At 45.3% G+C, this 16,820-nt stretch overlaps 1 protein-coding gene across 1 annotated transcript; it reads right to left on the reverse strand.

The window, feature by feature from the left end:
• Positions 1-15,009: 15,009 nt before the first annotated feature.
• On the reverse strand, positions 15,010-16,750 carry LOC306792502 (ciliogenesis and planar polarity effector 1-like). The gene is made up of 6 exons (XM_079289680.1): positions 16,604-16,750; positions 16,165-16,318; positions 15,945-16,080; positions 15,739-15,858; positions 15,374-15,606; positions 15,010-15,287 (listed from the first exon to the last, which is right to left on the reverse strand). Exons 2-6 carry the CDS (start codon positions 16,243-16,245, stop codon positions 15,186-15,188), a joined length of 672 nt encoding a protein of 223 aa, XP_079145806.1. The 5' UTR covers positions 16,246-16,318; positions 16,604-16,750; the 3' UTR covers positions 15,010-15,185.
• Between the last annotated feature and the right edge of the window lie 70 nt (positions 16,751-16,820).

The following is a 16,820-nucleotide window of genomic DNA, read 5'->3' on the forward strand; positions in this document are numbered from 1 at the left end:
TATGACCAAAAATCCATATCACGGTATTTTTAAGACTACCGGTTTCACGGTGTTGGGGTCTGACCATGTGGCTTCAACATGTGCTGTGAACAAAGAGAATCAGGCTTTCACTTTGTCAAGCAAAGGTTTCATCCTGATTTGTAGTTTGAGGAGAGCAAAGGAATGTCACACTAGGGTGTGAATTTCCCCCCCCCCAAAAAACCATGGTTCCGGAAGTCACCTGAATGCACCGCTGCAATCTCATTGGCCGAAAGCCAAGAAACCCCAGGACCCCTGTGGTTCGACCACTGTTCAACAAAACTGCCTGCAGATCACACCTCCATGCTTTTTCCAACATTCCCTCCGGGGTAACAGGAGGCACGCAAACACTCTCTTCGCCCCGGACCTGCACGCTTTTTCCCTTCGACCTCGGTTGAGTTAGGGAGCACGCAAACGCTCTCTTCGCCCGGACCCCCCGTCCAGGCCACAGACGATCCAGCTTCCCCGCCAGCGCGACGCTGGCCACGAGGAAGCAACGGCCCTTCTCCCCTCCTCAAACCCTGTCAGGTCACAAGCCATTTCGCTGGACGAAACAGCCGTGTTCCACGCCGAGTAAAGGCCCACTCCGCCCGCGATAACGAATCCGCTTCAGCGATCCGTTCTCTGCTTTTTGCTTCTTTTTCTTTTTGTGCACACATTCCGGCGAAGGAAAGACGACCAAGCCTCCCTCCTTCACCGACGATTCCCGGTAAGACGCACGGACCACGCCGTCAGCCAAAGTTAGATCATCCTCCCTGCAGCGAGGATAGATCACGTCTGCGTTTCGCTCCAGAGCGAGCTCACGCCAACGGACCGAAGCCGCACCAGCAAACGCCGTGCGACACACAGCGCCCGCTGCAAAGCCGCGCCGACCCGCAAGCTCCCCCTGTCCCCCTTCCTGCCGAGGAAACGGACCACTTTGCCACGAACACAATTCAACGTTGCAACGACAAGTAAGATTCTTGGCATCTGGGTGTAGCTTATCTTAAATTAACTTAAGTTTAATTCAGGCCATTCATTTATATGTTGATATTCCCGTGTTTCTGTGTGTTTAAGTTACTGTCGCGTGATATTGAGATATCGCGCAAACATTACGGAGCAGAGAAGCTCCGCTGTATTAGTGTATTAACTGCTATGACTGTTTATTTGGGATTATTTTCATTCATTGTCTTCCACTCCGTGTGGGAGTTCTCTTTTCATTAACTCGACTCTGAGTGAGCTGAGGTGCGTGGCTTATCACGGCATATGTTACCGGCAGTTCAAAGACGACAGCGGAATACTTATGCGTGATAGAACCATCAAACTCAGGCTCCCGACAACATCGCACGCCGAAGTGTGATGCACGTCGAGTTCTCGCTCCTTTTTTCCTTTCTTCCTCCTCTCACGTAACACGCACACACAGCTCCTATCTCTGCCCCTGGGGAAACCCCGTTCAAACGATCGCCTCACAACACATGTGTGCATCGGCACACGTGATTACATACAGCAGTCTCACCGCCATTTTGTCCGAGTCACTCGACTCTGCCATCTGGTGGTAGTTTAGCTGTAGTATCTTAAGGCCCCTCCCCTTTTGGCCCGCGGCACTCGACGCCGCCATCTTTGTAGTCTTTAGCGGTAGCTAAAAGACTCTCCTTCCTTTTCACCCACAGACCCACACACACACACACAGACATACACCCTCATCCATTTTACTCATTCTTTAGTTTAGGCATATAAAATTGTATGATAACGTTTGTTGGTTGCAATATTAATTGATTTGATCATTTATTATTTTGATTTAATAAACTCTGTTATACTTTAAGGAGCAGTCGTCTGTGATTACTTGTGTATATTGTTATGGGAAAATATGTCAGTCTACTGTTTTAGGGTTAAGGAATTTGAGTTTTAGAAGAGCAGGCACTAAAAATCTTGTGTCTTCTAAATGAGTCTCGTAAATTTCGGATCCATCTTGTGATCTGTTATCTTGGTGTCTGTTTTCCTGTGCATTATTTGTCTTCAAAGACGGCAACACAGATGTTTAGATTACAGTACTTCCTGATGAGCATCAGGGAGAGCATGACCCTCTTTAGGTATTTATGATGTGTGATGGTTCACCGGTTTATTCCGTCTCTGCAATACTGTGACTTAACTCTTTGACTAGTTCACAGTAACATCAAAGGAAGCATCTGATGTCTCCATAAATATTGTGGGACAAACTGTTAACAAAGGGATTCGTAAACCGGCCATAAAGCGCCTTCAGGGTATCGTAAAAGACAGGACACTGTGCTTCAAAGGAAAACATCTGCCTTGACATCTTTTATTATACCAGCATGCTGTTTGGGTATAAATGTCTATGCATTTGACTGTGTCATTAGAGCATCTCACACAGATGACGGTGATGTGTCTGTGAGACTGTGTTCTCTTTGCTTGCAAGCAAATAAATTGACTATTACAACTTTGATCGTTCATCCAGACTCTGTTTCATTTGACATTGATGAGAAACATTTTACACTCTTCTCCCGACTATTCATAGAAATATTCCACAACAATTTGGCGTTGTCGGCAGGATTCGCTGACTGTCTATCGGAGCTCCAGAGGGACTGACCGGAGGAGAGGCATCTCCAGGAATCCACAAACTGAAGTTCCTGTCTTATACCTCATTAGCCGAGAGAGAGAGAGCCGGCGGACCCGAGGGAGTTTCTGATTGACGGCACGCGAATCCAACGAAAAAGAATTAATTTCTACAACGGGTAAGAAAGTTAAAATTCCAATTGTAAAAGTAATGGTAAAATTATACTAAGGTCATATGATTTAACAGACACAGATGAATGGTCAAGTAGTCATTTTGTTTTTATTATTTGGGTAACAATTGTTTTTGACGTTCGTGGTTTCGTTTTACATGTGGTTCATTTAAACTCCTGTTTTCATTTTCTGGCATCTCACTATTTGCACGCTTTTACGTAGAAGACAGGATTGTGTTATACGATGATAGTAGACACAGATCGCTTGACTACAATTGGTTTGTTGTAAGACCGTGGTTAAAATTACGTGAATTCTATACTGATAGAATAAGAATCGTGATAAATAACTAACGTGAACTTCAAATAACATTTGAAATAAGAATCATGGTTTTCCACAACATAACGTGAATTTCAAATAACATTTGAAATAAGAATCGTGGTTTTCCACAACATAACGTGAATTTCAAATAAGGTTTGAAATAAGAATCGTGGTTTTCCACAACATAACGTGAATTTCAAACAAGTTTGAAATAATAATCGTGGTTTTCAACAACATAACGTGAATTTCAAACGAGGTTTTTTGCAAAAAGTTTTCCTTCGAGAGAATAAACATACGCTGTATGGTGACGACTGTACTGTAAAGGTAACGTTAACGTATCCACGCCTGAAAGATGGGTGGACAAAATAGTAAAAGCGCAGCGCCCTCGGGCCCAATAATTGATATGATGCGACAGAAATATGGAAACGGATGTTTAGAATGCCTCACATACTGGTCAAGGGAGTTTGGTTTTCCTGAAAACGGCTCATTGAGCGCCGCTAAGCTCAAAATGTTAAGAAGGGATTTAGAAGGTAAATTGAAACAGATTAAATGTATGAAGAACGTCAGAGTCAAAGACTTGGAAATGATAGAGAAAAACCAAAAGTGTTTGGTTAAGTGGGAAGATGAGAGTGAAAGTAGGGAAAGAAAGCAAATGCTTAAACAAATGACTTGTTTGAAGAAAGACGAAACTGATGCAGACATACTGAGTAACTCTGTTTTTTCTCACACTCTCTATCCGAGCCTCACAGGAGCGAGCGGTCCCCTCCTGGACACGTGTTACCGACCTTCCCCACAGGATGGCGTTCTACAACCACCACCACCACCACAACTAGCACCACCACCACCACCTCCTCCTCCGCCATACCCTGATGCACCACTGGCTAGCAGACCAGCAACCCGGCTCCTCACTCAACAGCAAGAACAGGCTCGCCTGGCGAACGAGGAGCTCCGACAGGGTCCAGCCTCGCCTCACCACAACCCGTTTGTCTCTCCTCAGACGGCTGCAACATCGACACCTGCCACCTCACCATGGTCCTACGCAGACCCGCGTAGCTGGCGGGGTTCAGCTGGCGCTGTCGTCAACTGGCTCAGCCCCAACACACCCCCACCAGCTTTCAACCTCGACACATCTGAAACCTTCCAGGGGCCCATGATTCAAGTTCCAGGACCAGCTGATGGTGTTCCGGGTCTTGTGTTCAGACCCTGGACGCAAGGTGACATCATGCAAGCTTCACTTCACCTACCAAGCATCCAGAATGGCGCAGCTTTCGCAAAAGAGTTCCTGATATTCTGCAAAGAATTTATGCCTACTGGCCCAGAGGTTCACCGCCTGTTAGTCAAACATGTCGGCCCCACGGACTTCAGCAAAATCAGAGCCACAGTAACAGGTGCTGGCCGTGACTCTCGTATGGTAATACCTCCCTGGGGAGATGCAGGGAACATGGCATACGTCGTTTTCATCACAGCCGTATGCGAGGCTATAGTGACAGCTTTCCCATCAAAAGTTAACATGGCATTGATTAATAACACGAAACAAGATAAAACTGAAGATGTGACATCATATCACCAAAGACTCATGTCCGCATTCCAAACACACAGCGGTATTGAAGAACCAGTTGACAAAACAATGTCAGTGTGGGAGACACATCTCAAGAATGCTTTCATGAACGGGCTGCTACCAGACATCAAAACAGCCACCGAATGCTCCGTGATTGGCCTGGAGGATGCAAGACTTGATGAGGTAATAAAACACGCACGGCACAATTACAAACTGCATAATGACACTCAGGCCAAGCAAGAGAAACGCACGAAACTGACTGGTGAAAAAGCTCAACTTGCGATGCTTCAAGCTGTCCAGCAGATGACACTAGGAGTTGATGGAGGCCAAAACCAAACCCCCCATCCACCACGTAACAGCTATGGGAGGGGTCAGCTGAGGGGACGCGGAAGAGGCCGCGGGCGCTTCCAAGATGGTCGCCAAAGAGGAGCTCAGTATGACGTGTGTTTTGACTGCGGTGAAACAGGACATTGGTCCAGAGACTGCCCTTATCGCTACACACACAGCGAATCACGACAGCGCGGAGGAGACGAAGGGGGTGATCTACAATTTGGCACATCTGACTGACGCGATGTGGGGAGGCGAGGCGATGCACGTGGACAGGAGGCAGCTGTCTCCCTCTCGGCTCCGGAACAGATAAGAACACACATACACACACACACACACACACACTGACTCAGAACACACAAACAACGCGCACATTTGCTGCAACGCACACACGCTTCCTCGCACGCACACTGCAGAACAACAATCCATTCTTCTTAGTGTCATTTCACACTTAGAGCAACAGCAAGTGAATGCATCTACATCACAACCACACGCTTATTCAATGTTTTCATCAGAGTCATACAAAAATATGCCAACTACAAAGGTTATTGTGCAAGGGAAAGAATTAACATTTTTAGTAGATTCTGGAGCTACACACTCTGTGATTCAACAGAGATATTTTCCTCATCAGAAGATGAGTGGGCGTTTTGTATATTCACAGGGCGCATCCGGTATAACTGTTACTGAAAACTTTACTGTACCTATGACGAGTGTACACTCCGACCAGACTGACCACGATCCTGACATTAAAGTGAAACATTCGTTTCTCCTTTCGAGCCTCTGTCCAATTAACTTGATGGGCAGAGACTTAATGTGCGCTTATGGGATAGGACTGACGTCATCCTCTGATGGCCTTAAAGTGCTGAGGCAAAGAGTCGTACACCAAATGTTACAGACTCCCTCTGAGTCACTTTTTTGCTATCAATGGTGGCTCCCTGTTGACGACGCACAACGACTTTGTCACACAGTAGACGCAAGGGTCTCACCACATGCCGACCGCATGAACTACAAACATCTACACTGCACCTCACACATTTCTGAAGGACAAGATGATTGCTATGAAGACAATTTTTTTGAAGGCATTAATGATGTAATCGCCTGTTCCACACTGTTTTGGTCTACTTATAAATCTGCTGTATCTGTTTCTCTGTCTCCGTCACAGAAAGAACTGTTTGATGTTCCAGATTCAGCTCCTCACATCTCGCTGTCAAAAGGACGCGATGATAACTGGAGAGATTTGGGTCCATTCGTCGCTCAATGCGAGGCGCTGACCGACTGGGAAAAGACATGTGATCCACTCATTCTGCGATCACAGTCTACCGGCTTCCACAGAACGTTTTGTGTGCTCTTAACACCTGCCTGCAGATCAGTCTATGCGTTTCATGAGCTTAACAATGAAATTCAAACGTTTTTAACTAAACCTGCATCTATTCCTCCCGCCCTTACTTCTGTTCCACAGACACTCTGGGCGGTGAACAAGTACGACGTTGGCCTGATTCACAACTGTCAGCCTGTCGTTATCACTCCGCGCTCTGATTTTCGGCCCCACAAGCACCAGTACCCTCTGCGCCAAGAGGCCATTGACGGTATTACACCTGTGTTTGAGTCACTCCTGAAAGCAGGTGTGATTATTCCATGTCCAGACTCTCCAGTCAGGACACCGATATTTCCGGTTAAAAAGATCAGAGATGCAGGTAAGCCTACTGAATGGCGTTTCGTGCAAGACCTGAAAGCAGTAAATGCTGCAGTTCATGCACGTGCACCGAATGTGCCTAATCCTTACACTATTCTAGCTCAGATTCCTCCTGCAGCTAAATGGTTTTCTGTTGTTGACCTGTCAAATGCTTTTTTCAGTGTCCCAGTGGACAAGGAAAGTCAATATTGGTTTGCCTTCAATTTTAACGGTAAACCATACACCTTCACACGGCTGTGTCAAGGCTACACCGAGTCTCCAACCATCTACAACAGCGGTTCCCAAACTTTTTAGGCCGCGCACCCCCTTCTACATCCCGACTGGGTTCGCGCACCCCCCCTTAATAAAAAAAAAAAAAGAAAAAAGAAGCAACAGAGCCTTTTAAGCCTTCATAGCCGCATAAGAATCGGACCAATGAGAGAACAGTTTGCTCGCGCGTGGCATTTGTTTACAAGATTTAGTCCGCTGTTAAATGTTGCAGTGTGAACACAAACCGAACAAAGGAGCAACTGCAACAAAGCAAACGAACTGAAGGTGTGAAAACGCCCTGAAACACTGCAACAAAGTTTCAATAACTTTCAGTGTCACAAGGCGTCACTTTTAAAGAGCAATACGGATGGCGAGCACACACGCACAGGCTCAGAGGCAGATTATCACATTTCATTTACAATTAATGACAGACTAATGTAGCCAGGATGTCTTCGGACAAAGCATCGATGCGGAGACACAGTGTTGTTGGACACCGGGATCATGTTCAACTTTTTTGCTTCTTTCTCCCCAATCATACATTCCACCATCTCTCTGGCAGCTGGCAAGCTCACGTCTTCGGCGATTGTGTGCGGTAGCCCCTTTCTCGCTATTCTGTAACCAGATATGAAGCCCGTAGTGCGTCATTTATAGACCCAACACATGAATGAGACTGCAGTTGTTTTTGGCTGTTTTGTAACTCCTCCAATTTCGATATAAACAATGTAAGGGGCTTTTGACTTGCACTGGCATGCTTGGTGTTCAGGTGGTGACGTAAATAAGAGCTTCAGACTGTTAGCCAGAACCTCGCTGCACACCACGCACTGTGGCTTTGGGGAATCTGCGTTGCCAATCCAAGTGAAGCCCAGACACAGATACTTTTCATCATATTTCCTCTTTTTTTCCCAGTCTGATGCTCACTCTCGTTTCCTCTTTTTCACCTTGACTCCGCGATGGGCCGATGTGCTCCCGATTTGTCTGTGCTGCACCTCTCCGTTCCCCTCGCCTCCGATTCCTCTCTCTCTCTCTGTCCCTCTCCTCTTTTACGACTGATAGCTTCAGATGTCCCACCTGACAGTTTTTAAATTAAAATTACATTTTTTTTTTATATTTAATATTATTACACCATCAGACCGCCATTACACTTTTCCTCTCACGCACCCCCTAGAGGCAGCTCGCGCACCCCACTTTGGGAATCCCTGATCTACAACGATGCACTCAGAGAAAGCTTAGAAAGTCTAACTCTCTCACCAGGTTCTGCACTCCTGCAGTATGTAGACGACTGCCTTATCGCAGCTCCAACTCAGGCACAGTGTCAGAGAGACACAATAAAACTGCTAAAACATTTAGCACAAGAGGGCCACAAGGCCAGCCTATCTAAATTACAGTTTGTAACGCAAAATGTACATTTCTTAGGTCATGACATTTCAGGGGAAGGGAAAACCCTCTCTCCAAAAAGAATAGCTTCAATCGTGTCGATACCGAAACCTAACACCAAAAAACAGTTGATGTCCTTTTTAGGTATGTGTTCATACTGTCGGTCGTTTATACCTAACTACTCACAGATGGAGAAACCATTATCAAGTTTGATTCACGGTAAAAATCTTACAGCACATGGCAGAATAATTTGGACTGAAGAAGGTCATTCAGCCTTCACACAAATGAAATGTGCTCTGCAAATTCCTCCAACTCTAGGACTGCCAGATCCGAACAAACCGTTCAGTCAGACAGTAGATGAAAGACAGGGCTGCATGACCTCTGTGTTGTTACAATCACACGGTGACAAATTAAGACCAGTTGCGTATTTCTCCGCAAAACTTGATCCAGTCGCAGCTGGTTTGCCACAATGTTTGCGTGCAGTGGCCGCGGCTGAAAAGGCACTCGCGGCCTCACGTGACATAGTAGGATACGCTCCATTAACTCTGCTCGTTCCTCATTCGGTGTCTTTGATTCTCCTCGAACAGAAATCGTCTCACCTCTCTGCAGCGCGATATTTGCGTTATCACACATGTCTTTTAGACATGCCAAACGTAACGGTCAAACGCTGTACTAATCTTAACCCTGCATCATTACTCCCCATTCCTGGTGACGGAGAGGAGCACAACTGTTTAGCTGAGCTCCAAGCTCGGTGCACTCCTCGTCCTGACTTGATGGACACTCCGCTGCACAACAGCGACATGGTAATGTATGTTGATGGATCTGCCTCCCGCGATCACACTGGTGCTAATCTTGTGGGTTTTGCTGTTGTTTCGGACTCAGAAGTGCTGTGTTCAGGTTCTCTGCCATGTCATCTCTCAGCCCAGGCAGCTGAGCTCATCGCGCTCACTGAAGCATGCAAACTAGCTGAAGGTAAAACTGTTACAGTTCACACTGACTCTCGTTATGCATTCGGAGTTATTCACGATTTTGGGAGTCTGTGGAAACACAGAATGTTCCTTAAGTCTGATGGGAAACCTGTTTTGCATCACACTCTCATTGCTGAACTGTTAGAAGCCATTTTGTTGCCAACAGCAATTGCTGTTTGCAAATGTGCTGCTCATACAGGGCACACTGACGTCATTTCAATAGGGAATGCACGCGCAGACGCTGCGGCAAAGGCGGCTGCTCGACTTCCAGTCCCCACTTCCTCTGCTCTCCTGTCCTCATCTGTCTCAGCTCCCTCTTCTCTTATAGCAATGCAGACGTTGTCCACTCCGGAAGAGCGTAGGTTGTGGGCAGCATCGGGTTGCACACACACTGATGGATTGTGGTCAGGGCCTGATGCTAAACCATGTCTGCCTAAGCATTATTTCTGCCATTATGCTAAGTTGACACATGGGTTAGACCATGTATCAAAAGGGGGAATGTTGAGTGCATTGAATGAGACATGGTTCACAAAGGGATTCACAGCATGTGCACAAAAATTCTGTTCTGCATGTGTAACCTGCTCTACCCACAATGTAGGCAGGCCTGTGACAGTGTCCAGCCAGGCTGCACATCCGCCTCCGACACGCCCTTTTGAGCACATTATGATGGATTTTGTTGAGCTCTCTCCATCGGAAGGTAAGAAACACTGTCTTGTGATGGTAGACATGTGGTCAAAGTGGGTTGAAGTTTTTCCATCAAGTAAACAAACGGCTGCGACAGTCGCGAAAGCTTTGATTTCTGAAATCATTCCTCGTTGGGGCATTCCTACTAAAATATCAAGTGACAATGGTTCTCATTTTGTAAACCAGGCCATTACAGAACTAAGCGCATACTTGGGTATCGACTTAAGAACACACTGTGCTTACCATCCAGCCAGTGGTGGCGCTGTGGAACGAGAAAATGGTACACTGAAGACCAAGTTAGCAAAATGTTGTGCTGACACAGGTCTGTCTTGGACAAAAGCTCTGCCTCTAGTTCTGATGTACATGAGAATGAGAAAGCGAACACGAAGCAATCTGAGTCCTTTTGAGATACTGTTTGGTTTTCCTCCTCATGTAGGAACTGAAGCACCAGGGGCGCCACTTCCCTCAACCGCCTTATGCGAACATGAAATGTTAACATATTGTACACAATTGTCCTCTGCTCTATCTAACATAAGACAACAGGTGTCTGCTGCCCTCCCGAGACCAGCTGAAGGACCTCTCCATAAGCTGCAGCCTGGTGATTTCGTGGTGGTGAAAGATTTCAGAAGGAAGCATTGGAACTCACGACGTTGGCTGGGTCCATTCCAGGTCCTCCTTGTCACTCAGACGGCTGTCAAAGTAGCTGAGAGGGCTACCTGGGTTCATGCGTCACACTGCAAAAAGGTTCCAGTCCCAGGAGAAGCTTCAGGTGAGCGAGCGCCTACACCAAGTGTCAGCCAACCGGCACCACCGAGGGACGAGAGACGGACGACGGTGCCATCGACGGATGAGATGCAGTGATTCACGGACGGGATCACGACGGGCAGTTAGCCGACAGACACGTGCGTGTTCTGTGTTAACTGTCTACAACTGGACGTGGATGCCACGCAAGAAAGACGGCTGGAAGAGCCCCTCTCGACACGTGTTTGTGCCAACAAACACAAGAAAAGAAGACCGGTCAGGCTTCTAAAGGACGAAAAACTTTTTATTATAACTATATTCACATTATTGCTCGTTTTGTTTTCATTTTATTTCTGTATTATTCAATCTGTCTGAGCGGACCAAAAGAGAGTGGCAAGATAACAGTGTCTCTGACAGTTTTGTGGAAACCTCACGGTGTCAACGCAAGCAAACTGCTCACACAAACCAGTTGCTCGGGTGAACTCCATACAAACTGGTGGCTGTTGCACTCTTTCACCATGGAACGACGACGCCCCTGGAGCCCACTGAGGAAAGTGGGGGGGACTCGTTTCATTTATTGTTTATTTGTGGTCATTGGGTTATGTTTTTTATTTACTCTTCCTTTATGGCACCACAAACAGATGAGAAGCAACCACGACCAGCGCAACAACACGACTTTTGACTCAGACAATGACAACTCAACGACGCATAACCGTACCAGACGCACCGCAGTAAAAAACTTGAAACATGATTGGCTCGACAACAACCCAGGTTAATCCACGTCTATTCAACAAATATGTGGTGGCGATACGCACACTATTCAGCCCGCAAACAAAACCGCACTAACTGCTATGTCTGCTCAATGATGCCGGCCTCATCTCACCAACCACGTATAATAGCTCCCTCTTTGTACGGGGAGCGCGTGAGTGCCTCACCCGGAGATTCAAACCTTTGCTCTATCACACGCAACACTATTGCAAATGAGCGCACACACACACACATAATACTGTTATGTTCAAAATTTCTCAAACAAAAGGTAAGGGAAAAAGCCCCCCTCCTTGTTCCAGAGGAGAAGAAGCATCAGAGGAGAAGAGGCAGCTCCCTCCCCCCCCTGCTCTCTTTCTTCCATCATTAAGCAGGGCCGAATCAGCTGGTTGAAGTTTAAATCAAAAGGAATTTACACGACACACTGGTGTGTCCGCCTCATGGTCCAGATGAGGTCTGATTATCTCCGGGGATTCACAGTTTCTTTGTCCCTCCAAAGTCTCTGAAATGTCTCATATTACACATTCTTTAGCCCATCGATCAGCTCAGTGATTGGCTGAACCCGTCGGACTTCAGTCGGCCACTTCCTTGACCAATTCACCCCCTTTCTTGAAGGCTGTGCTCAGAAACTCTTCAGCAACATCCCCCCTCTCTGACTTTATGGCGGTGTCATAAATTCTCTGGTTTCTCTCACAGTGCACAACAAATTCAGTAACTCTCCCTTTAGTTTAAACCTTCTACAAGTAAACAGATTGTAACGCATAATATCCATCGCTAGGAGCGCTTTAAAACTTAAATTCCTCACAATACTTATACGTTTAATGCCTGTAAATACCGCAAGCATATTTCTACAACAGTGAGAACCATCGCCTATACAAAATGAAGTGATTAGTTTTCATTTAACCCTGTTACTGTATGGTTTAATATTAACTTCCACTGTTACTGTAAAGCCGGTAGAATTGTGGCATATCTTCTATTTACAATTAATATGCATTCTATCCGGTTCAATTGTTGAAATCATGATGGTTCAGGCTCCTTAACACTCTCTCTCATTACTTCAGGGCCTTTGGGAGCAACTGCACGTGGGACAGTTGGGACCGGAAGTACACTGGCTGTGGTCATTACAGTGAACCTGGCAGTGTGATGAGAGGGCACGTGAGCCCTTGTTGCTGTACTTCATCTCATTGGAGCAGAGGCTACAGTTAGCATACCCTGCCTTATCAATGCATTTAAAACACTGACAGCGGGAAGCTGTACTGCTCTCTCTTCAAGTCTGTTTAGACCTCCACCTTTATCCAGGCCCAGCTCCACTCACATCCTCTTCCTGAAGCTCTTTGACCTCATCATCTCATCAGTATCTGGGCCTCATGTTTCAAGTTATCACCACGAAATCGCCTCATTCTACTTTGAGTTAAACAAAAGAAACTGCAACCAGAACCGCCGGTGTTCCGGTTTAACGTTAATGAGTGACCGCGTGGACTGAACCGGAACGCGAGGGTGATTCATGTTTCATCACGTTACGCTTTTTCCTCCTAAATCTTGATAATGATGAGCGTTAGCCGTTGACAAAGTTCCGCATGCAGTGGACGTTAACTTAACCCACCAAGTCTGAACGGTAACGGAACTTAAACTTTAACGGAGGGAAATGAAGACGGTGTAGACATCTTAACGCTGATTGGCCAAGACTCGACACGTCGCATCAAATATGTTTTATTGCGAAGATCACGACATCACATTTTCTCCTTGTCTCACTCCAATCTGAGAACAGCACACATCCTCCCACGTGACATCACTGCACAGGCCACTTAACATGGCTTTGCTACTCCATATTAGGAAAATGCTCAACAGTTTTCCTCCAGACGAACTCCGTTAAAAACACCGTTTACTCTCATTAAACTCTGACTAGCGCTGTGTTGGTCACTTCCGTCCCCGTCCGTCTGTTTCCAGGTAGCATGCTAAGCTAACTTCAACAGCTGTATAGGCTGCCAGGAGATTAGTACTCTTCTTCTTCCTCTCCTCCTTCTTCTTTCACTTTAATGGCGCGGAGTGTGCAACATGACTTTATGACAGTTATCATTTAAACACAATAATAATGGTATTTATAAATATAATGAAACAATTAGAAATAAACTTCATATTGCAGTCATATTCTGGCTTTTTAACCCGTTCCATTCAAAACATTAAATAAAGCCCTTTTAAGCTGAACTTGTTTGTCCCCTGCCTCTAACAGTCCTTTCATGCTCCACTCCCTTCCTGTATCTACCACTCTGTTCTTCAGTCTCTCTTTCCACCCTGAACTTCCTCCACTCTATCAGCACATGTTATACAGTTTCTTTACAGTTGCATAACTCACATTTATCCCACTCTGTCTTTTTCATGATGTGTATAACGTGTCATTGAGTCCTGTATGTCCGAACCTTAATCTGAAAGTAACATCTTCTTTTCTACTTTTACTTCCATCACTTCTCACTCTGACTGATGTCTGAATTTTGTTGTAATTTCTACCCTTATTGTCACAATTCCAAATTTCCTGCCAAGATGTCCCATCCAAAGCTTTTACCAGAGAATGTCGAGTACTCCCAACCATTGTACAGGACAGTCGATGCTATATTTCCGTTAAGTCCACCCTGAATTCTAATCCAGTGTGATAGTGCTAACTCAGTTCTCCTCACATGTAATGGCAGTTCCCTGGATTTCACCAGCAATGCATTATGGGTGTGGTTTTGACTCGGGAGATGAGTCTGAGGAGAACCATCCAGAAGACAAGGTGAACAGATAAAAGTCCATTCAGACAGGTTCTACGAGGAACATCCGGTTCCGCTGCAACTTGGTGGGTAACAAAAGCCCCTTAAACTAATACAAAAGTATATCATTACTCCTATCTTCAGTTACCTTCCATCTGTACATATGTAACAGTTGTGGGTCGTGGAACGAGACGACTCAAGTGATTGTTTTCCAACATTTATTTATTGAAGACAAAATATCACCAATGAATTGCCTTCAGACCGTTTTCTGCCCCTCTGCTCCCTCAGCAACGTGTGATTGAATTCATTTTCTTCAAATACACACTGACCAATCAGAGCTCGGTACGTGGACCGTTAATGAATATTACATAATCACAGTTTAAACTGACAAATGCAAAAAAAGACAGCTGGCAATAAATCTCAGACTGTGTGAATTAGTAAATTAACAGATTTATGACATCACTGCTTCATTTAGAGCAGGATAGATCTGACTATAAGTACATGTGTGTATTATGGTAAATTAATGTGTTGCAGATGTGTTTTCATGGCGTGTATGACGATATTTTAGCCTTGTTCTTTCAGCTGTAGCCTTAGTGGTGCGAAACAGACTTGGGAGTAAATAGAAAAGAAATGTGTAAATATTCTCTCATCACACATTCACTGACGTGTGTCGGCTTCTTGAGTCGTGTCTCACAGTCTCCGGCTACTTTAATGTTTGGTGTGGGTGATTTTAAGTTATGGAAGGAAACTTCCTTACTGCTTAGAATTATATTAATATATTTTTTTATTTATTTGCCCAAAAGTCAGTTTCACATCGCTGGGGTCTCAGCTGAAAGAATAAGAATACATCAAAGTAAAACATGAACGTGAATACACGTGTTATTATAGTCAGATCTATCGCGTTATAGATGAAGCAGTGATATTATAAATCGGTTAATTTACAGAATGACAGTTAGTGATTTCTTGCCAGCTGTCCTTCCAGCATTTGTCAGTTTAAACTGCGTTACTTTCAGCATGAATTATGTTCATGTTGTTGATGTTGGTCTCAGAGTGCACCAGACTGATGCATTTAACTTTAAAATGTACAACATTCTCACAAAGGCTGATAAGCAGGCATCACCCATCACCTGAGAGAAAATAAGAAATGGAGTGCAGGTCTGAAAAAACGGCGTCATTTACGGAAACATGACATGATTCTACAGAGTATACAGACCTCTGTTTTGATGAAAATAGTGTGTTGGGATGCTTCTTTGTCTTGTGAGGAAGGCAGAATGGAGTCTTCAAGGGGCTGTATATGTGCCCAGTGTCCCTTGACTGCGCCATCTCGTACCCCAGTCAAATCCCTGACATCCACACACTCCCACAGGAACACTTGGCCTGTTATGGCTACCAGGAAGACGCGCATCCCGTCATCTGAAACCTGGAGCGACAGTCGCATAGCGTTCCCTGAGAAAACATACACACATAAGTCCATTCATTGAAGGTTTAACATTGAATTAACTGGAAGTCACTGTATGTTACAGGCTCACAGTAGAGATAATACAATGCATGTACATAACATACAAGTAATGTGCATACCCTGAACGTCAGTAATCACTTGAACTACTTGTGGGACTGCTGCAGCAGTCTTCAACAAGTCTTTATCCCTGTTCCACAGAAAAAGCTCTCCTGAGACCAAAAGTCCACAAAGCCACATACCTGAAAAACAGCAAGAGACAAGTAATGTATTCTCACAATTGACAGGTGACATGCGCTTTGCTTTATAGTTTGCAGATTGTACTCACCATTGTGGGATGAAGCCATAGTCACCACACTGTTGAGCAGAGGATGGAGTTTAGGAGTCCTCTTCTTGGTGCGACCAGACATCATGTTGATCTCACTGATCCGCCTGTCATCTAACAGGAACACAGACTCCTTCTCCTGAAGAGTGACATGACACAGATTCACAGTTGTGTTTCTCTCACATGGATATGTTTAAATGTCTCTGGCTGATACTGTCCTCACCTTCCCAAGCCAACAGAATCGCGGCCATGGTTTCTTCCGTTTGATGCTGGATGACAAAACAACCTCCAGCTTTAGATCCATGTTTGAATGACAGCATCAGTTCTTCCTTCTTATTGTGCACTCAGCAGGGGTTCATCGAGGTTGCAGGATCCCACTAGACAAGCGAGGCGACGTAGGTTAGCGTTAAATGTTAAGTTAACGTTAGCTGACAAGTAAAAACATGCATGTGCTAAATGTGAACATCCTGCAGACTGTTACTTAGAAATATCACTCTTGAATATGCGACGGAATCGTTATATGTTTACGGCATCACGTGACATAAACATTGTTAGAAGCAACAACAACAACCATGTTATGTTGACCATGCCGCTAACTAGCATTAGCTACCTAGCTCGTTTTGCTCACTGCGCGGAGCATTGGCCCCTAAAGAAAGACTTACCTGAGCACTTTAATCATCGGGTAGTCAACTGTTTAAATGCTCACATCATGTGTTGCGGAAATGTTAAATATAACTTTGGCTTTACGTGTTATACCGCGGATAATCGTGACATATTTCGAAACTCCCTCCGCTTCAGCGTCCAGAATTATTTCCCATGATCCTCTCGGAGGAAGCTTCAATGCGTTGCCGTAGGAACGTAGATGTAACACACACACAC

Source organism: Melanostigma gelatinosum (genome assembly GCF_949748355.1).
Source record: "Melanostigma gelatinosum genome assembly, chromosome: 18".
NCBI lineage: Eukaryota > Metazoa > Chordata > Actinopteri > Perciformes > Zoarcidae > Melanostigma > Melanostigma gelatinosum.

Bases quoted from the DNA above. Each gene is read 5' to 3' on its own strand.
- LOC306792502 (XM_079289680.1), bottom strand. From the start codon at position 16,245: ATGGATCTAAAGCTGGAGGTTGTTTTGTCATCCAGCATCAAACGGAAG. The intron at 15,607-15,738 runs GTATGCACATTA...ATGTTTTCTCAG, and splicing joins AGTGATTACTGACGTTCAGG to GGAACGCTATGCGACTGTCG. The intron at 15,288-15,373 runs GTCTGTATACTC...ATTTTCTCTCAG, and splicing joins CTATTTTCATCAAAACAGAG to GTGATGGGTGATGCCTGCTT.